This window comes from Amblyraja radiata, chromosome 1 (genome assembly GCF_010909765.2).
Source record: "Amblyraja radiata isolate CabotCenter1 chromosome 1, sAmbRad1.1.pri, whole genome shotgun sequence".
Taxonomy (NCBI): Eukaryota; Metazoa; Chordata; class Chondrichthyes; order Rajiformes; family Rajidae; genus Amblyraja; species Amblyraja radiata.
In genome coordinates this window covers 140,428,940-140,451,121 of record NC_045956.1, presented here as the reverse complement: position 1 = coordinate 140,451,121, position 22,182 = coordinate 140,428,940, and the positions used below count along the sequence as shown (strand labels likewise).

The 22,182-nt window shown below is 43.4% G+C and overlaps 1 protein-coding gene across 2 annotated transcripts in view; it reads left to right on the top strand.

Moving 5' to 3' along the window:
• Positions 1–271: 271 nt before the first annotated feature.
• Positions 272–22,182, top strand: part of LOC116979786 (gamma-secretase subunit Aph-1b-like) — a 48,597-nt gene continuing 26,686 nt past the window's right edge. The window contains exons 1-2 of one of the 2 annotated variants that reach the window (XM_033031591.1): positions 273–707; positions 10,974–11,144. In XM_033031591.1, the coding sequence (XP_032887482.1) occupies positions 595–707; positions 10,974–11,144 (284 nt within the window). In that variant the 5' untranslated portion in view covers positions 273–594. Of the gene's footprint in view, positions 708–10,973; positions 11,145–22,182 lie in introns of both variants that reach the window. The other variant, XM_033031601.1, reaches the window with a different exon arrangement.

The following is a 22,182-nucleotide window of genomic DNA, read 5'->3' as shown; positions in this document are numbered from 1 at the left end:
CTCTTTCCCCCTTCCCTCTCTCTTCTCATTTCTCTTCTGCCCCTCCCTCTCGCTCTTCCCTCCCTCTCGCTCCTCCCTCCCTCTCTCTCCTCCCTCTTTCCCCCTTCCCTCTCTCTTCTCACCAAAGATACTATAATCTTTTGTGTACCTTCGATATTCCAGCATCTGCAGTTCCTTTTTGAATACTATAGTCTTTGCTTCTCACTTCTCTGCCCCTCCCTCCCTCCCTCCCTCCAGTCACATGTCAGGCGTGGTGGGTGACGGTGGCCGCTCCCTCCCTCCCTCCTTCCTGCCTCCGTCCGTCCGTCCGTCGCCTCGCGCCGACCGATTCGCGTTTCGGATTCTCCTGCGACCGTCACCATTAGGATCCGCGGGGCCGGCGGCCGCTCCCGACCGTTGCCGTTGCCGTTGCCATCGCTCCCCCCGGCTGGTGTAGAGCGTTGCCAGAGGGCCAGAGGGCCAGGCCCGGCCCGGGCTAGCAGGCAGGCAGGCAGACGGACAGATAGACGGATAGACGGGCGGGCGGGTGTGGTGGTGGAGACATGTTCGGGGTAGGTGGACGGACTGGCTGTGCCGGGACTCGCCGCTGACGACATGACCGTGGCCGTCTTCTTCGGCTGCACTTTCGTCGCCTTCGGACCCGCGTTCGCCCTCTTTGTTTTCACCATCGCCAAGGACCCGCTGCGGGTGATCGTGCTGATCGCGGGGTGAGTAAAGTCGGCTCTTTGTTAGTGAGTGAGTGAGTGAGAGAGGGGGGGAAGGAAACGAGCAGCAACAGCGCCGGGGACTGGACATGGTGGGCTGGCTGGCTGGCTGGAGTGTGTAATAGTTACTGTGTCTGGTGTCCAGAGCACTCGGCCCTTTGGTGGGGAAAGGTCAATGTCTCCAAAGTTGTAGTGATTTTGGGTTGGGAAGCTTTTTCAATCAGTTCGGGTGCGATGGGATGATTAGCCTCATCCTTTGTGTTAAACATTCATGATTCTGTGAATTTCTCAAAAGTGTAGACAGTGAGGCTGACCAAGATGCCCCATCTACACGAGTTCCACCTGCCTGCATTTGGCCCATATCCCTCTAAACCTTTCCAAATACCTATTGGGAATCAGAGATATGATATGTTCTTAAAAGATAGGGCAAGGCAAGAATACATATTGACCACTTTGTATCTTTTTTTAACATGGAGGAGAATATTGATAGGCGGAGTTAAAGTGCAAACAAGCGGAACCAGATATCTGGCTGAGTAAATTTTAACCAACAGGCGAGCTTATTTGTTTTTTTTAAATTTTATTTTAAATGGTTATTTGGAACAGCCATAAAATTATATTCTCAGCCCTATCTCTTGGTTACCATAAATGGTCAAAAGATCATTGATTTGAACAGTCAGCATTTGCAATTATCATCCATAGAAGCTAAACTACTCCAGATACTCATATTATTTGTTTTCTTAGCAACAAGTTAGTTGTCAGGCTACAAAAAGCACACAAAAAAATATTTTAAAAAGTAAATTATAATTTGGAGTTAATTTATCGTTGGTAAGTAAGCACTGTTTCCAAAATACTTGATATACATTTGCATTTGTTGAAACATTCTTAGTGTGAATAATTACAGCTAAGAAAGATAACTAATATTGATATTTAACAAAAAAAACACACTCATCACTGAAGAATTTAAGAGACAAAGTAAGATGGGAAGAAGGGTCCCAACCTAAAGCGCCACCTATCCGTGTTCTGCAGAGATGCTGCCTGGCTCGTTAACTTATTCCAGCACTTAGTGTCTTTTGAAAACCAGCATCTGCTGTTCTTTGTTTCTACATCAAATAATTTAAAGCTGATAAAGCTTCCATTTCCCAGCTCAAGGGCTTAGAAAATAAAAATACATTTGCATCTCTGAGTTAACATTTCTGTGAACGAATTAGGAAATGATTACCTAAGGGTGAATGAGTTCACTGAAGGCTAAAAAGATCAGTTATCTATTTACATAAAGCATAATTTGACAAATGTGACAAAATTTGACAATGTAGACAAAATTTGGTCGTACAATATAAAAATAAGAGTGGCACGGTAGCACGGCGATAGAGTTGCTGCCTTACAGCGCCAGAGACCGGGTTCGATCCTAACTACGGGTGCTTGTCTGTCCGGAGTTTGTATATTCTCCCCGTGACCCACATGGGTTTTCTCAGGGATCTCTGGTTTCCTCCCACACTACAAAGACCTACTGGTTTGTAGACTAATTGGCTTGGTATAATTGTAATTTATCCCGTGTGAGTGTAGTATAGTGTTAGTGTGTGGGGATCGCTGGTTGGTGCCGACTCAGTGTTTCTGTGGTATCTCTCTAAACTAAACAAAATAAGGTAACGTTTGTTTTAATGTGTGGTTTAGCAGATACCAACTTAAATTGTTCCTTTATACAGGAAGTTCCATTAAAATGCAAATTCTTTTCAAGTGAGCTTAATTTTTTTTCCTTGTTAATTTGGCTGCTGCATAACATTTTTTAAGTAAGTTTTTTGAAGCCCTGCTGCTTACAGAATTGTAATGCTGTTTATAATTTCATGAATTGATCAAAGGGAAAATTGTTATGCACTGGTTGATATCACCAGGGTCAAACTGATATCTCGTACATTTTGTGGCGACTGGCCTGGATAAACCATTTTAGTTAAAATGGCTGAAATGTTATTTTATTCAGTTAGCCTCATTGAAAGTGTTTGTGGCTACTGAATGAGGCTCCTTCTTGTAAAAGACTGTTAGGAAAAAGTTTGACACACAAAGGAGAAGTTCTCGAGATAAGCAGAAGTCAAAATAAAAGTAAGCTAGCGCTTATGTAAACAATTTTCAATGGGTAGTCCCGTATCCTGGATGACCTGTGTTATTATAACGGGAGGATTGCGAGGGGTTCCCTTCCACTTCATAGATATAACAGCGTCGCCCTAGCATGGTGCGATACTGGGAAGGTGAACAAGAACGAGGGAGGTGGTGGAGAGCAACTCCTGGCCAAGGCGACGGCATCTTCCACAAGGTGCACCAGCGATCGCTTCTTCACAAGCAATCACACGACTGCTGTTGTGGCTCACATTGCAGGCCTTGGCCACAGCACTTTCTTCAGGCCACCGCCACCGACAGAACGTGCTCGGTCACCCCTCCTCTCACCAGCTGCTACTTCTTCCTGTTGGCCGTTGCTTTGTCCCCTCCCCTATCCACCGTCGCCGCCTCCTCCTCTTTCTTCCCCGGAATCGGAGACATCCTCCACCTTGGACTCCGGGGGAGCAGGAGGAGGCGTTGGCGGGGGAGCGGACAAAGCGACAGCCAACAGGAATAAATGGCTGCTGGTGAGAGGAGAGGGAGCTCCATGGTGTCCGAGTATTTTTGTCAGTGGCGGCGGCCTGTAGAAAGCACCGTGGGTCAGGGGCTACAACGTGAGCAGCAACAACAGCTGTGCCAACTGGACGGTGCGGCAGTGGTGAAGAAGGGCTCGCTGGTGACCAGCGCCACGGCGCCTAGATTTAAGGTGAAATAACACAAAGCGATGGAGTAATCCAGGGGTCAGGCAGCATCTCCATAATTGAATTGAATTGAATTGAATACCTTTATTGTAATTCAGACCCGTCCCGTCTGAACGAAATTTCGTGCCTGCAGTCATACATACAATAAAAAACAACAATAAACACAAATTAACATCCACCACAGTGTATCCTCCAAGCACCTCCTCACTGTGGTGGAGGCAAAAATCTTAGGGTTACTGTCTCTTCCCTCCTCTTCTCCCTCTGCGCTGAGGCGATTCCCCACCGGGCGATGGCACAAACAGTCCCGCGGCTCACCGAACCCCGCAAACTGGCCAGCTCAAACACCGCGGCCCGGGGTGGTCGAAGCTGCCGCCCTCCAGTCCAGCGGACGCAGCCGCTGGCCCGCGGCTCAACCCCGGACTCAGGTCACCGCCGCCAGAACGCCGTCCCAGCCACCGGAGCACCGTTCCAGCCCCGAGCCGGATCGCCCTCACGTGAGTGCCGCTCCTCCCTTGAGCTGGGCCACTCCGACGGGAGTGCCGTTCCTCCCTTGAGCTGGGCCACTCCGACGGGAGTGCCATTCCACCCTCGGGCTGGGCCACTCCGACGGGAGTGCCGTTCCACCCTTGAACTGGGCCACTCCGACGGGAGTGCCGTTCCACCCTCGGGCTGGGCCACTCCGACGGGAGTGCCGTTCCACCTCGAGCTGGGCCACTCCGACGGGAGCGTCACAGCCCCTCACGAGAGAGTCTCAGCCCCTCGTCAGGCCGCCCTCATGGCTGATGTTGACAATCCACCACAAGCCCAGTGCAAGTCCTGACAGGCTCTGCCTCCGGAGCCTCGAAGTCGCCAGCTCCGCCATTAGGCCACAGCGCAGACGGAGGCAGAGAAGGGGGATACGACAAAAAGTCGTATTCCCCCGAAGGGAGAGACAGCAAGCCCCGTTTCAACCCCCCCCACATAAACACAGCTTAAAAACCAAAAACGTAACTACACAAAACGAAAAAAACAACACAAAAAAGTAAAGACAAACGGACTGCAGGCGAGCCGCAGCCGTTCCCAGCGCCGCCACTTCCGGAATGACATGGATAGATGACATTTCAGGTCAGGACACTTCTTCAGACTGATTCGATCGTTTTGTGTATTAACCAGCATACCCAGTTCGTTGTTTCTACCTACATTTAAACGTAAAATTTGACTTATGTAATGGTTTACGGAACGTTACCCTTGTATAGGTCGGGGAGTGTCTGTACATTCTTTGCTTATGAAACATCCATGAAGATGGAGAACATGGCATTCAACGTTGGTGACCATGACCCTGTCAAGACAAGTGACGGTGCATCTCTCAAGAAAGTGGAGGACTTCAAGTACCTGGGAGCGAGTATGCAGAGCTCGGAGAATGACATCAAGGTCCAAAAAGCACTCGCATGGAAAGCTCTCAGTAACGTGGACGTCTCGGATGTCTAAGGATCTGAAACTGAGATTCTTCCATGCAACTGAAGAGACCATATTATTGAACGGGTCTGAGCCATGGACTTCTCACTCGAGCACTGTCCAAGTCTCTTGATGGTACCTACACCCGAATGCTCAGAAAAGTTCAAAATGTCAGTTAGAGGAACCACATCACCAACTCCCAGCGCTATGGGGAGATTCCACCTCTGAGCGAGAAGATCAGGTCGAGAAGGATGAGGCTCGCTGGTCACTGCCATCGTCACCCAGAAATGCCAGCAAACAAGGTTGTGCTGTGGGAACCCACCCATGGAAGATGTGACCCGGGATGGACAATCAAGACGATGCTGAAGACGTTGATGGAAGACACATGTGTAGAGACAAAAGAGGAGTTTGCCAGCTGCATGGAGGACAGAGTTGTGTGGTGCGTCCGTCACCGTGCCCGTCGGAAACCAGCACCACTGCGTCTCTAATGTTTTCAACGATTTAATTTTTTTAAAAAATATATGAATAATCTGATAACAGCGGGTTAGAAACTGTTCCTGAATCTGATAATATGTGCTTTCAAGTTTTTGTATCTTCTGCCTGACAGGAGAGGGGAGGAAATGACTTGGGCATAAGCGCTCCTTGATTATGTTGTGTATGTAGGAACTGAAGATGCTGGTTTACACCGAAGATGGACATAAAATGCTGCGTTAACTCAGTGGGTCAGGCTGCATCTCTGGAGAAAAGGAATAGGTGATGTTTCAGGTCGAGACCCTTCAGACTGAGAGCCTGAAGAAGGGTCCCCACCTAAAATGTCACCTATTCCTTTTCTGCAGAGATGTTGCCTGACCCGCACAGGTTGCCAGCATTTTGTGTCTATCCTTGATTATGTTGGTTGCTTTCCCCAGGCACTGTAACTGGAGTCGATGGAGGAGGAGGCTAGTTTGAGTGATGGACTGTGCTGCGTCCACAACTCATTGCAATTTCTTGCGGTCTTGAGCAGAACAGTTGCCAAACCAAGTTGTGATGCATCCCGATAGGATGCTTTCTCCGGTGCATTTGTAGAAATTGGTAAGAATCATTGGGGACATGCTGAATTACAGTGCCCTCCATAATGTTAGGGACAAAGACTCATCATTTATTTATTTGCCTCGATTTGAGATTTGTAATAGACAAAAATCACATGTTAAAGTGCACATTGTCAGATTTTAATAAAGGCCATTTTTAAACATGTTGGTTTCACCATGTAGAAATTACAGCCGTGTTTATACATAGTCCCCCCATTTCAGGGCACCATAATGTTTGGACACATGGCTTTACATATGTTTGTAATTGCTCAGGTGAGTTTAATTATCTCCTTAATGCAGGTATAAGAGAGCTCACAGCACCTAGTCTTTCCTCCAGTCTTTCCATCACCTTTGGAAACCTTTGTTGCTGTTTATCAACATGAGGACCAAAGTTGTGCTAATGAAAGTCAAAGAAGCCATTATGAGACTGAGAAACAAGAATAAAACTGCTAGAGACATCAGCCAAACATTAGGCTTACCAAAATCAACTGTTTGGAAAATCATTAAGACGAAAGAGAGCACTGGTGAGCTTACTAATCGCAAAGGGACTGGCAGGCCAAGGAAGACCTCCACAGCTGATGACAGAAGAATTATCTCTATAATAAAGAAAAATCCCCAAACATGTGTCTGACAGATCAGAAACACTCTTCAGGAGTCAGGTGTGGATTTGTCAATGACCACTGTCTGCAGAAGACTTCATGAACAGAAATACAGAGGCTACACTGCAAGATGCAAACCACTGGTTAGCCGCAAAAATAGGATGGCCGGGTTACAGTTTGCCAAGAAGGACTTAAAAGAGCAACCACAGTTCTGGAATAAGGTCTTATGGACAGATGTGAAACACGGTGGTGGGGGTGTTATGGCCTGGGTATGTATGGCTGCTGTAGGTACTGGCTCACTTATCTTCATTGATGATACAACTGCTGATGGTAGTAGCATAATGAATTCTGAAGTGTATACACACATCCCATCTGCTCAAGTTCAAACAAATGCCTCAAACAAATGAGCCGGCGGTTTAATTCCACAGCAAGACAATGATCCCAAACATACTGCTAAAGCAACAAAGGAGTTTTTCAAAGCTAAAAAATGATTAATTCTTGAGTGGCCAAGTCAAACACCCGATCTGAACCCCATTGATCAGGCCTTTTATATGCTGAAGAGAAAACTGAAGGGGACTAGCCCCCAAAACAAGTATAAGCTAAAGATGGCTGCAATACAGGCTTGGCAGAGCATCATCAGAGAAGACACACAGCAACTGGTAATGTCCATGAATCGCAGACTTCAAGAAGTCTTTGCATGCAAAGGAAATGCAACAACATATTAAACATGACTACTTTCATTTACATGACATTACTGTGTCCCAAACATTATGATGCCCTGAACTGGGGGGTACTATGTATAAACACTGCTATAATTTCTACATGGTGAAACCAAAACGTATAAAAATGGCCTTTATTAAAATCTGAAAAAAGTGCACTTTAACCACATGTGATTTTTTCTATTACAAATCTCAAATTGTGGAGTAGAGAGGCAAATAAATAAATGATGGGTCTTTGTCCCAAACATTATGGAGAGCACTGTACCTAAGTTTTCTGAGGAAGTAGTGTTGATCAGCTTTCTTGGCCATATCATCAGTGCTTATGGACCAGGATAAATTATTGGTGATATTTACACCAAGCAACTTGAAAAGCTCAACCATCATTGATGCGGAGTGGGACATCTACTCCACCCCACTTACTGAAATCAATAACTATACCCTTCATTTTGCTAACATCCCGTATCCATGTTCTCCAGAGATGCTGCTTGACCTGCTGAGTCACTTCAGCACTTTGTGTCTTTTTTTTAGTAAACTAGCATCTGCAGTTTTTTGTTTCTACATTCTGGTAAATCTCTTTTGCATTCTCTCTAAGCCTCCATATACTTCCTATAATGGGACGACCAAAATTGTATGCAACACTCCAAATGTTGGCCTAATCGGAGTCTAATGGAGCTGCATTGTGACTGACTGACTCTTGTACTATCTTAGTAAACCTAGCAATTATAGACCTGTTAGTTTGACGTCAGTGGTGGGCAAATTAATGGAAAGAATACTTAGAGATAATATATATAAGCATTTGGATAAACAGGGTCTGATTAGGAACAGTCAACATGGATTTGTGCCTGGAAGGTCATGTTTAACTAATCTTGAATTTTTTGAAGATGTTACTCGGGAAATTGATGAGGGTAAAGCAGTGGATGTGTATATGGACTTCAGTAAGGCCTTTGACAAGGTTCCTCGTGGAAGGTTGGTTAAGAAGGTTCAATGGTTGGGTATTAATGGTGGAGTAGCAAGATGGATTCAACAGTGGCTGAATGGGAGATGCCAGAGAGTAATGGTGGATGGTTGTTTGTCAGGTTGGCGGCCAGTGACGAGTGGGGTGCCACAGGGATCTGTGTTGGGTCCACTGTTGTTTGTCATGTACATCAATGATCTGGACGATGGTGTGGTAAATTGGATTAGTAAGTATGCAGATGATACTAAGATAGGTGGGGTTGCGGGTAATGAAGTAGAGTTTCAAAGTCTACAGAGAGATTTATGCCAGTTGGAAGAGTGGGCTGAAAGATGGCAGATGGAGTTTAATGCTGATAAGTGTGAGGTGCTACATCTTGGCAGGACAAATCAAAATAGGACGTACATGGTAAATGGTAGGGAATTGAAGAATGTAGGTGAACAGAGGGATCTGGGAATAACTGTGCACAGTTCCCTGAAAGTGGAATCTCATGTAGATAGGGTGGTAAAGAAAGCTTTTGGTGTGCTGGCCTTTATAAATCAGAGCATTGAGTATAGAAGTTGGGATGTAATGTTAAAATTGTACAAGGCATTGGTGAGGCCAATTCTGGAGTATGGTGTACAATTTTGGTCGCCTAATTATAGGAAGGATGTCAACAAAATAGAGAGAGTACAGAGGAGATTTACTAGAATGTTGCCTGGGTTTCAGCAACTAAGTTACAGAGAAAGGTTGAACAAGTTAGGGCTTTATTCTTTGGAGCGCAGAAGGTTAAGGGGGGACTTGATAGAGGTTTTTAAAATGATGAGAGGGATAGACAGAGTTGACGTGGAAAAGCTTTTCCCACTGAGAGTAGGAAAGATTCAAACAAGGGGACATGACTTGAGAATTAAGGGACTGAAGTTTAGGGGCAACATGAGGGGGAACTTCTTTACTCAGAGAGTGGTAGCTGTGTGGAATGAGCTTCCAGTGAAGGTGGTGGAGGCAGGTTCGTTTTTATCATTTAAAAATAAATTGGATAGTTATATGGATGGGAAAGGAATGGAGGGTTATGGTCTGAGCGCAGGTATATGGGATTAGGGGAGATTATGTGTTCGGCACGGACTAGAAGGGTCGAGATGGCCTGTTTCCGTGCTGTAATTGTTATATGGTTATATATGTTATATGGTACTCAATGGCCTGACCAATGAAGGCATGCATATCATTTGCCTTCTTTACCACTCTATCTAGTAGTGTTGCCACTTTCAGGGAACAATGGACCTTAATCCTATCATCACTCTGCACATCATCGCTGACAAGTCTTCCCCTTACATTCAACCTCCCATGTGCAACACCTCACATTTGCTCGGATTAAACTTAATCTGCCATTTCTGTAGTTGCTCTATATTGGTGTAATCAGCAAATTTACTAACTAGCCCATCTATGTTTGCATTCAAGATATTTACAAACATCACAAAAAACAGAGGTCCCAGCACAGTAACAACTTCTATTTGTGTAGTGATTCTAATGTAACAACCTCTCTTTTTCTTTTGACATTCACATTTGTTTTATTGGATTAGAATTGATGCTGTCAGGAGGTGGTGGAATGCCAAAAGGCTTGATCGAGAGGTAGCTGTAAGCAGCTTTATGAAGGGGAAAATAAGTTAGAAAGATGTAGGAAGGGAATTCCAGATATTAATGAAGAACAACAGTGGAAAAATTAAATTACGATAAGCAAGTGGTCCAAATTAGGGAAGTTTATGTATCTTAAATTGTTATACGGGTGAAGGCAATTGGAGAAATGTATATGTGTGACCATGGTTGGATTTGAAAGTTTAAAAAAAATTGGGTTATTACTTAACTGGGAAACAATATAGGCCAACTAGATAGAGATAAGTGGTTTGAGTGGGGATATGAGCAGCCAAAAAGTATTTGTATGTATGTATGATATAAATATGCAATTCCTTTTTAGAATGAGATAGTAAAATAATTAATGTTCTGGCTGAAAGCTGTACTGTGATTGAAAGGAAAACATCTTTAAATTTGAAGTCCTATATTGAATTATGTTTCTGCCTGGTTTACAAAATGCATTTTGCAATTAATTGGCATATTACTTTATATATCAGAAGACATGTAAGTTTCATGTGACGAGTCTGCTTGTGCAACAGGCCACATGGAATCCAGAGCATGCAGTGCTTGCCCCACAGAACTGTCCTGGTTTGTCCCTTTTCTTCTGCTGTCCAGCAACTTCATATATACATCGACAGCATGAATAATATAATTAGTCAGCTGAAAGGCTGTGGGTTTTCTGGCCCCAGTTGTCTCCATTTTCACCCATTGTGGCTCAGTGGCACTCTCAGTGGATTGAGGACCTAACAGTGAGTTCTTCATTTTTGATAAAAAGGTGATTGATCTGAAATATTAACACGAGGAATAGATGCTTGTTTACGAAAAATAGACACAAAATGCTGAAGTAACTCAGCAAGACAGGCAGCATATCTGGAGACATCTTCGGTACTCTTCTTCAGACTGAAGACGTCATCTATCCATGTTCTTCAGTGATGTTGCCTGACCCGCTATGTTACTCCAGCCTTTTTGTTTTGTTCTGAAGTGTTTCTCACTTTGTTGTAGATATTGCCTAACATGATGAGTATTTCTAGCGTTTGCTGTTTTTTAGATTTCAACGAGTTTCATTATTTGTGTTGAAATAACTAAATTATTTTTGTGTTTCAGGGCATTTTTCTGGTTACTCTCCTTGCTGTTAGCTTCCTTAGTGTGGTTTATCGCTGTAAAGGCTAGCAATGAAAAAGATGCTGGACTACAGAAATCCCTCATTATCTTTGGTGTGATGTTCTCCGTAGTTCTACAGGAAGTCTTTCGGTTTGCTTACTACAAACTGTTGAGGTATGTGTATTCTGCAAATGATTGTGTCCATAATTCCACATGCTGACCTTGTGTTACATAATGGACCTCGACCGCAGAACCAGCCAATTTCCGTCTACTAATACTCTCCTCTGCCTAGCAGAGCGGGCCCTTACCCACAATAACTTCTCCTTTGACTTCTCCCACTTCCTCCAAATCCAAGGCGTAGCATGGGCCTTGCTATGCCTGCCTCGTTGTAGGGTACGTTGAACTATCATTGTTCCAGGCGTACACTGGCCCTATCCCCGGGCCTGAACTCTACCTCCGCTATATTGAAGACTGCATCGGTGCTATCTCCTGCACCCATGCAGAACTCACTGACTTCATCAACTTCACAACCACTTTCCATCCTGCACTCAAATTCACTTGGACCATCTCCAACATCGCCCTACCATTTCTGGATCTCACTGTCTCCATCACAGGAGACAGTTATTGACCAACACCTACTACAAACCCACTGACTCCCATGGCTATCTAGACTACACTTCTTCCCACCCTGCTTCCTGTAAAGACTATCCCCTACTCCCAATTCTTCCGTCTACGCCGCATCTGCACCCAGGATGAGGTTTTCCATAACAGGGTATCGGAGATGTGCTCATTCTTTAGGAAACGGGGGTTCCCCTCTTCCATAATAGATGAGGCTCTCATTGGGATATCCTCGATATCCCACAGCTCAGCTCTTGCTCCCCCTCCCCCCATTCGTAACAAGGACAGCGTCTCCCTTGTCCTCACCTTCCACCCCATCAGCCATCGCATACAGCATATAATCCTCCAACATTTTCGCCACCTCCAGCGGGATCCCACTACTGGCCACATCTTCTCATTCCCACCACTTTGCTTTCCGCAGAGACCGTTCCCTCCACAACTCCCTGGTCAACTCGTCCCTTCCCACCCAAACCACCCCCTCCCCAGGTACTTTCCACTGCAACCGCAGGAGATGCAACACCTGTCCCTTTACCTCCCCCTTGACTTCATCTAAGGACCCCAACAGCGTTTTCAGGTGAGACAGAGGTTCACTTGCACCTCCTCCAATCTCATCTACTGTATCCGCTGTTCCAGGCAGGGCCGGTTTTAAGCCGATTTGACCGATTGCTCCCAATTGGGCCCCGCGCCTAGGGGGGCCCCGCACTAATGTTCCGTACTTCGTATGGATATACGAATTCTCTTTGTTAACTAAAGTTTTTTTTAATTCGCCATCCGGATTTTTTTTTTAAACGAACATGTATAACCAAAGATCTTCTAGCAGAGCTCCACTATAGGATCTTTGTGTATAACAACCGCTGCACGGCCATCAGACACAAACGATGTGTTAACTAGTACTGTTAGCACTTCTTATCAGCAAGTACTTAACTCGTTGTTATACAATCATGTCATCAATGCATCCATCCGCCTTCCTCAGTAAATGTTATTGTGTTTTGAACAAGTATTAATAACATCGTGTTCCTTTGAATAAAATTCACGCGGCGTCATTAATACTTGTTTAAAACACAATTACATGTAGATGTAATGTAGACCGATGACACGTTGAGAATTTCTTTAAACTCACCATCATGAGTGAGGGCCCCGGAGCGCGAGAAGGGGCTTCTTCCTGGTGTGCAGGTTAGTCATTCACCTACCGACCCACGTTGTGTCTCTTTGTGTTTTGCTCTCTCCCTCCCTCTCTCCCTCTCCCGCTCCCCATCTCGTCTCTCTCTAGCTCTCTCACACTGTCGCCTCGGCATTCCCGGAATCATTGACGTTTTGCGGTAGACAAAAATGCTGGAGAAACCCAGCGGGTGAGGCAGTCGCCTGGCCCGCTGAGTTCCTCCAGCACTCTGTGTTTTTTGTTTGGCTCTGAAGTTGAAGGTGGCTCAACGGGACGCGCAAGGGCTCTGGGGAGAGGGTTGCGTTTCTGGTCGAGACCTTTCTTCAGACAATCACAACTAATCTCACCGACGAGAGTTCAGTTTAGTCTGAAGAAGGGTCTTCTCTCTAAAGTCGCTGCGCTGCCTGTCCTGCAGAGTTACTCCAGCTTTATGTCTATCTTCAATTTCAGAGAAATACAATTTCTCACGGGGGGCTTATAACGTCTCTAAACCCCTTTGGGACCCTCTGAACACCTCTAAAACTCCTCTAGCCCTCCTATTTCCCTCTATTCCCCTCTAAACAATTGTAAACACACCTGAACCCATCTGAAGCCCTCTAAACATCTCTAAACCGTTTAAACCCCTCTAAACTAGGAGGCTGCAAGGTGACTTAGATAGGCTGGGTGAGTGGGCAAATGCATGGGAGATGCAGTATAATGTGGATAAATGTGAGGTTATCCACTTTGGTGGCAAAAACAGGAAAGTAGACTATTATCTGAATTGTGGCCGATTAGGAAAAGGGGAGATGCAACGAAAAATGCTCACGGCAGACCAAACGTGTTAAACAGAAATTGGTCAGATATTGAGCTTTACACAGTGAGAAATCATGTGAAATAAGCACTGAATTTAATTTTAAATGAATGTACCTGCATGTTATACTGTTTAGTTTGGAGATACCACCAGATAGTCTGGTTGATACAACCAGATTAGTTTGGAGATACAACCAGATTAGTTTGGAGATACAACCAGATTAGTTTGGAGATACAACCAGATAGTCCACTGAGTTCGCACCGACCAGCGATTTTTGTTACAGATTTGACAAATTTATTTGGCGGCCAATCAAACGCTGTCTCTAAGGGGGTTGCATCCAATCACCAACCAGCTTGCCTTAAAATTCCCGAAACTACACGAAATATAAACATACATAAATTTTTACTTTTCTAGAGTAGGGGCCCCGCCATCAGTTTTCTAATTGGGCCCCGCAATTCCTAGCACCGGCCCTGGTTCCAGGTGTCAATTCATGTGCATTGGCGAGACCAAACGCAGGCTCGGTGATCGTTTCTCTGAACGCCTACCTGATCTCCCGGTTGCTCAGCACTTTAATTCCCCTCCCATTCCCAATTGACCTTTCTGTCCTGGGCCTCCTCCATTGTCAGAGTGAAGCCCAGTGCAAATTGGAGGAACAACACCTCATATTTTGCTTGGGTAGCTTACACCCTAGCGGTATGAACATTGACTTCTAATAGCCCTTGCTTTCCCTCTCTCTCCATCCCCTCACCCTTCCCAGTTCCCCCACCAGACTTACTGTCTCCGACTACTCCCCTGACATCAGTCTGAAGAAGGGTCTCGACCTGAAACGTCACCCATTCCTTCTCTCCAGAGATGCTGCCTGTCCCGCTGAGTTACTCCAGTATTTTGTGTTTACCTAATGGTTTTAGATGATGGTTTAAATTTTTTTGAAGGGTTAAAAGTATTATACAGAGTTAAAACTATAAGCTTGGTCTCTACAAGTGTCCTTGCCATCAGAAACTATTTCTGCTCACATTTAATGTTAGAGTCACCAGGTGAAAATCCATTTGGCTATCTAGGTGAATCCAACAGCCCAAGGCTATATGATAGTGTAGTATAGTATAGTAGGTACCGTGACAATGTGGCCTTAGAAAGAATGCGCTCCTCCACGAGAACAGTTCCTCAGGATATCATGCAACACTTTGGTAGGTTTGAAAATAGATAAACAAAAGAAACTGATGTAAGTTTTGCTACGTGATACCATTTTGACAATGGTTATATGCAGTCTTCTTGTAATTTGGTCATTACCAAAACCGTGAATGTGTCACCATCAGATATTTTACCTCTACCATCAGCTAAATACAGGCTTGTCTATTCTTTGATTATGCGAGGCTTAGATGTGCTATTAATCTGAGGAGGTGGAGATGAGGAGGAATTTCTTTCGACAGAGGGTGGTGAATCTGTGAATTCATTGCCACAGAACGCTGTGGAGGCCACCAGGGGATATTTTTTAAGGCAGAGATAGATAGATTCATGAATGGTAAGGGTCAGGGATTATGGAGAGAAGACAGGAGAATGGGGTTGAGAGGGAAAGATAGATCAGCCACGATTGAGATTGAGATTTTTGTTTGGAGAAAGGCTAACTTTGAGGAGATGTGAAAGGATTTAAAAGGAGTAAATTGGGACATTTTGTTTTATGGGAAAGATGTGGAAGAGAAATGGAGTACATTTAAAGGTGAAATTTTAAGAGTACAGAATCTTCCCTGTTCGGTTGAAAGGAAATAGTAAAAATCGGAAAGAGCCATGGTTTTCAAGGGAAATTGGACACTTGGTTCGGAAAAAGAGGGAGATCTACAATAATTATAGGCAGCATGGAGTAAATGAGGTGCTTGAGGAGTATAAAGAATGTAAAAAGAGTCTTAAGAAAGAAATTAGAAAAGCTAAAAGAAGATATGAGGTTGCTTTGGCAAGTAAGGTGAAAGTAAACCCAAAGGGTTTCTACAGCTATATTAATAGCAAAAGGATAACGAGGGATAAAATTGGTCCATTAGAGAGTCAGAGTGGACAGCTATCTGCAGAGCCAAAAGAGATGGGGGAGATATTGAACAATTTCTTTTCTTCGGTATTCACCAAGGAGAAGGATATTGAATTATGTGAGGTAAGGGAAACAAGTAGAGTAGCTATGGAAACTATGAGATTCAAAGAAGAGGAAGTACTGACACTTTTGAGAAATATAAAAGTGGATAAGTCTCCAGGTCCGGACAGGATATTCCCTAGGACATTGAGGGAAGTTAGTGTGGAAATAGCAGGGGCTATGACAGAAATATTTCAAATGTCATTAGAAACGGGAATAGTGCCGGAGGATTGGCGTACTGCGCATGTTGTTCCATTGTTTAAAAAGGGGTCTAAGAGTAAACCTAGCAATTATAGACCTGTTAGTTTGACGTCAGTGGTGGGCAAATTAATGGAAAGGATACTTAGAGATAATATATATAAGCATCTGGATAAACAGGATCTGATTAGGAACAGTCAACATGGATTTGTGCCTGGAAGGTCATGTTTGACTAATCTTCTTGAATTTTTTGAAGAGGTTACTCGGAAAATTGATGAGGGTAAAGCAGTGGATGTTGTATATATGGACTTCAGTAAGGCCTTTGACAAGGTTCCTCATGGAAGGTTGGTTAAGAAGGTTCAATGGTTGGGTATTAATGGTGGAGTAGCAAGATGGATTCAACAGTGGCTGAATGGGAGATGCCAGAGAGTAATGGTGGATGGTTGTTTGTCAGGTTGGAGGCCAGTGACTAGTGGGGTGCCACAGGGATCTGTGTTGGGTCCACTGTTGTTTGTCATGTACATCAATGATCTGGATGATGGTGTGGTAAATTGGATTAGTAAGTATGCAGATGATACTAAGATAGGTGGGGTTGTGGATAATGAAGTAGGTTTTCAAAGTCTACAGAGAGATTTATGCCAGTTGGAAGAGTGGACTGAAGATGGCAGATGGAGTTTAATGCTGATAAGTGTGAGGTGCTACATCTTGGCAAGACAAATCAAAATAGGACGTACATGGTAAATGGTAGGGAATTGAAGGATGCAGGTGAACAGAGGGATCTGGGAATCTCATGTAGATAGGGTGGTAAAGAAAGCTTTTGGTGTGCTGGCCTTTATAAATCAGAGCATTGAGTATAGAAGTTGGGATGTAATGTTAAAATCGTACAAGGCATTGGTGAGGCCAATTCTGGAGTATGGGGTACAATTTTGGTCGCCTAATTATAGGAAGGATGTCAACAAAATAGAGAGAGTACAGAGGAGATTTACTAGAATGTTGCCTGGGTTTCAGCAACTAAGTTACAGAGAAAGGTTGAACAGGGCTTTATTCTTTGGAGCGCAGAAGGTTAAGGGGGGACTTGATAGAGGTCTTTAAAATGATGAGAGGGATAGACAGAGTTGACTTTTCCCACTGAGAGTAGGGAAGATTCAAACAAGGGGACATGACTTGAGAATTAAGGGACAGAAGTTTAGGGGTAACATGAGGGGGAACTTCTTTACTCAGAGAGTGGTGGCTGTGTGGAATGAGCTTCCAGTGAAGGTGGTGGAGGCAGGTTCGTTTTTATCATTTAAAAATAAATTGGATAGTTATATGGACGGGAAAGGAATGGAGGGTTATGGTCTGAGCGCAGGTATATGGGACTAGGGGAGAATACGAGTTCGGCACGGACTAGAAGGGTCGAGATGGCCTGTTTCCGTGCTGTAATTATATGGTTATTATATATGATTGAATGGCGGAGTAGACTTGATGGGCTGAATGACCTAATTCTGCTCCTATAATTTCTGAATTTACCATTTCTATGGACTTGTACCAATGAGATGGATTATTTGTAAAAGTCCATTCCTAGTCCTGGTACCCTCTATTCTGTTCTATGCTTGCTATCTGACCAGGGGTAAGAAAGCAGACGATGAGACATTTATCAGATGAATGTGGTGTGAGTGACTATGACATACGTTCTTTATGGATTGACTACCAACAGTGGACGAATATATGGATTCGGCATGAAGTAACAAATTAAGGCAAAGTTCTTCTGAAGTTTATCAAGGTTGAGACGTAGAGGACATTTAGCAACTTAGGGTTGAAAGAAATCCATTTTAAGATGGAAATTATTATTGCATCAGCAAATGTACTCACTTTTCCTGACTGGTTCAGATTATTAAATTAATCCCTGCATTACATTTTTGAACTAGGCACAAAGCTCCTGCTGCACACGGTCTTGGTTACCTCCAACTGTGATTTTCTGAGAACAATAGGTTTATTTTTGCTGCTGGGGAACAGTATGTTCTGTTTGTGGCAAGAATGCATGTTTCATTTTATAACCATTTAGCCCTTTGAATGTGTTTTACCAAGATCATATTTGACCTACTACTTGAAGGTCACTTCCCTGCACCATCCCCAAATCACCTGATTCCTTTAATTTGCAGTGATCCTTAATCTCTCTTCCTAATGAGCTCGATGACTGGGTCCCTTGGTCCTGCAGGTAAAGAATTCTGACAATTCCCCACCATCTCCATTAAGAAATATCTCTTTGCCTCAGTCCCACATGTCCAAATAGTATAATTGGTCAAACTAAGGTCTTTGGTGTTTTGATTTTTTTGGATGCAGAAATTATGGCCTCCAGTATCTTGGTGAATGTAATCTGATTATAATTGCCTTGATGCACATCCCCTTGTGCCCTTGGTGTTGTTGCAGCATGTATGCTGGTAATAGATGGTGTTAACAGGCACTGAATGGAAATTTTGCAGAGGCTCGTTTTCCATTAAACTTTTCCACCTGTAAATCCAGATAAAGGTACACCAAGAATTTACTGGGAATAACGAGCTATCCATGTTTCCCAGTCCTCAATCCACCGGATCTACGCTTAACTGGAATGAATATTCAAGGAGCAACTTCACCCCCATTCAAAACATATGAAAAAATCACATTGACATGTAAAACAACAAATTAAGGGTTCATTTAATTCAATTGTCAAAAACATGTACATTCCCTATAGCTTGTATCTCTCATACAGCAGTTACTTATCAGTGAAATTGAATGGTCAGTGACTACATTTTCCCAAGATAACTGTTGAAAACTGGAAATAGTTGGCTCTCTACTGCTGTATGATATGAATTGTTCATTGTCAGGGAACAGCTGGAATGACAAACACTACATAAGAAAATAAAGGCATGAGATGGTCATCAGGCCCCTTTAAGTCTGCTCCACCATTCAATATGATCATGATTGATCTTTGAACTTCTCATCTGTACGAGTTTCCCACAGCCTTGTGACAGTTCTGCACATTCCCTGATCTTTCAAAAATGTTTCAATCTATTCCTTAAATACTCCTAGTAAGCCATACTCCGCAATCCTCTCGGGTTAGGGAATTCCTGTGATTTTCCAATCTCTGCAAAATTACATTTCTACACATCTCCTTTTCAAATGACTAGCTCCTCATTTTGTAACACCTCAACATTTATTCAGTCATGTGACCTCAGGATCCTATAGTATCAACAAGGTTACCTCTTTTTCTTCTAAACTCCAAAGAACACAGAACCAAACTGTTTTAGCCTTTCTTGATACGGCAGCCCTCCTCAGAATTGGCCTGGTGAATCTCCTTTGAACTGCCTACGATGCTACTATATTCTTTTTTTAAGGAAAGGAGATCAAAACTTCCCAGAAAAAATGTGATACTCACATTTGTCATGATATTTATGGGAGTTCTGCAGTTTCTACAGAGATTGAAAAGGCTGGTTTTATTCTCAATGGAACATAGGAGGCTGAAGCTTGACCATATTAAGGTATATAAAATTACGAGAGGTATGGATGGATGGTCATAATCTTTTTTTCCCCAGGATATGGGAGTTTAGAACTAGAGGGCATAGGTTTAAGGTGAGTCAGAAAAATGTTGAGATTAGAGGGATACATTTTTCCACACGGTTGGGTAGTGGTTATATGCAACAAGTTGCCACAGGTAGTAGAGGCAGCGATAATTACAATATTTAAAAGACATTTGGACAGGTACTGAGATATGAATGGTCTAGCGGGATATAAACTTAATGTATACAAAAGAGATCAACGAAGGTAGGCATCATGGTTGCCATGGACAATTTTGGCTGCAAGGCCTAATTTCTGATTCTGTCAGTTGGCAATATCGTTGCAAACAGTTAACTTTTCTTCATCAGTGTTATATTTTACCAATACTCGCAATGCCATAGCTTGATTAGCTTCAAGAAGAAATAGATTTACATTTGTGCAACTAACAAGTGTGAAGCTCATTGAATGTTGGCTTGAAATCTATTATATAGTAAAACAGTTTTTTTCCAGTGATAATGGTGCCTTTCCTATTGTTCATTTTGCTCTGGGGCTACGTTTGAGGAGAGCCTGAACAGAGTCTAGAGAGGATACGATGGTCAGAGCTTATTTCCCAGAATGGCAATATCAAATACTAGAGGGCATAACTTTATGGTGAGAAGGGCAGTTTAAAGGAGATGTTCGAGGTAAGTTATTTTACTCAGAGGGCGATGTGCCTGGAATGCTCTGCCAGGGGTGATGGTTGAGGCAGATACGATAGTGGCGTTTAGAGGTTTTTGGATATGCAGGGAATGGAAGGATAGGGATTATGTGCAGACAGATAGGGTTGGTCATGACATCACGTCAGCATAGACGTTGTGGGACAAAGGATCTGTTCCTTTGCTGCCGTGTTCTATGTTCTATCCAGTACGGAAATAGACCCTTCAGCCTAATCGGCCATGCAAACCAAGATGCCTCATTTAAGCTAATCCCATTTGCCATAGCCTGGTCCATATCCTTCTAAAGCTTTCCTATTCAGATATTTGTCCAAATGTATTTTAAATGTTGTCATTGTACTTGCCTCAACCACTTCTTTCGGCAGTTCATTCCATATGCTCATCATTGTCTGAATGCTGACAAAGAATTTTATTTTAATAAACCATCTGCAGCTGAGATCAGATTTGAACTTGGTAGGATTTCTTTGAAAGTAATTAAAAATCTACAGGAAGGCAATATTCACCGTAGTTACCAGTTAATATTGCTGAATAATTAGGACAATAGGGGCAGGAATAGACCATTCGGCCCTTCGAGCCAGCACAGCCATTCACTGTGATCATGGCTGATCATCCATAATCAGTACACCGTTCCTGCTTTCACCCCATATCCCTTGACTCTGCTATCTTTAAGAGCTCTATCCAACTCTTAAAAGCATCCAGAGAATTGGCCTCCACTGCCTTCTGAGGCAGACAATTCCACAGACTCACAACTCTCTGCGTGATTTTTTTTTACTCATCTCTGTTCTAAATGGCTTACCCCTATTCTTAGTTAGTTATGAACTGAGATGTGTATACGTTATTGTTTTCCACTAATATTATTTCAAAGAATCATGTAAAATGTTTCCAAAATATTTTAACTAGATGACCTGTTTTCTGTAGAATTATATCCAGGTCACCTAAAGTAGTTGTGGGTGGAACTTGCACAATGGGAAGGAAACATTTCAAAAGTCTGAAGAAGGGTCTCAACCCGAAACATCACCTATCCATGTTCTCCAGGGATGCTACCTGACCTGCTGAGTTACTCCACCACTTTGTGTAATTTGGCGCATTAACCTACATGTGTAGTTCCTTGTTTTGACAAATTGCCTGCAAAGGTTTTAATTAATTGATAAGAAACTGCAAGACTGAAAGATGATGAAACAGATTTAGTCGTTATCTCTGTAAATGTCTACTCCTGACTACGACAACTATATCATTCCCAACTCCTTCCTTGATTATTTCTCTTCTCCAGTCTCATTAATGTTATCATTTCCTTGCACTTTTCTCTTGAATGTCATGTTGCATCTCTTACTCCCGGTTTACGGTGCAGTACTTCTCTCATCAAACCTAAAAAATGTAATCTGTCTTGACCCAAAACGTCACCTATCCATCTTTTCCAGAGATGCTGCCTGATCTGCTGAGTTACACCAGCACTTTGTCTCCAGAAATATTATCCACCACTTGCGTTTGCAAAAGCCTATCCTTGTGATTTTTTAAAAAATCATTTGACATAGTTACCACAATAGTCTCTTTCATTTGTTTCTCAATCGCTGTTCATTTCTGTGTGACTATTCCCATGTGATTTGTGTAAATATAGCCCGCGTACTTCCAGTAAATGCTTCTTTTCTTGCCCACAAAATCATTCACAACGACACTTTAAAGCATTCTGCTGTGGTCATATTTCATGCACAAGATCATGTGAGTGCTGATGACATTCTTCGCATCACTAATGCGAACTTCAAAGCCGGTTAGGCTGCCTGTGAAAAATGTGCAATTTGACTGATTGAGCAAAAGATCAGGAAGTCAGAATTAAAACACAAAATGCAGGAAATGCTCAGTAAGCCGGGTGGTTTTTGGAGAAGCTGTTAATATTTTGGGTCAATGACCTGTCGAAATAATCAGAAAAAGAAGGCTGATTAATGTTCTTGTTACAGAAATTTCAGATGGAGACATTGAGTCATATGGCACGAAATTGACCCTTCAGCCCAACTCATCGATGCCGACCAAGCTGCCCCATCTAAGTCAGTCCCGTTTGCCAGCATTTGGGCCATATCACCCCACACCTTTCCTATCCACATACTTGTTCAAGT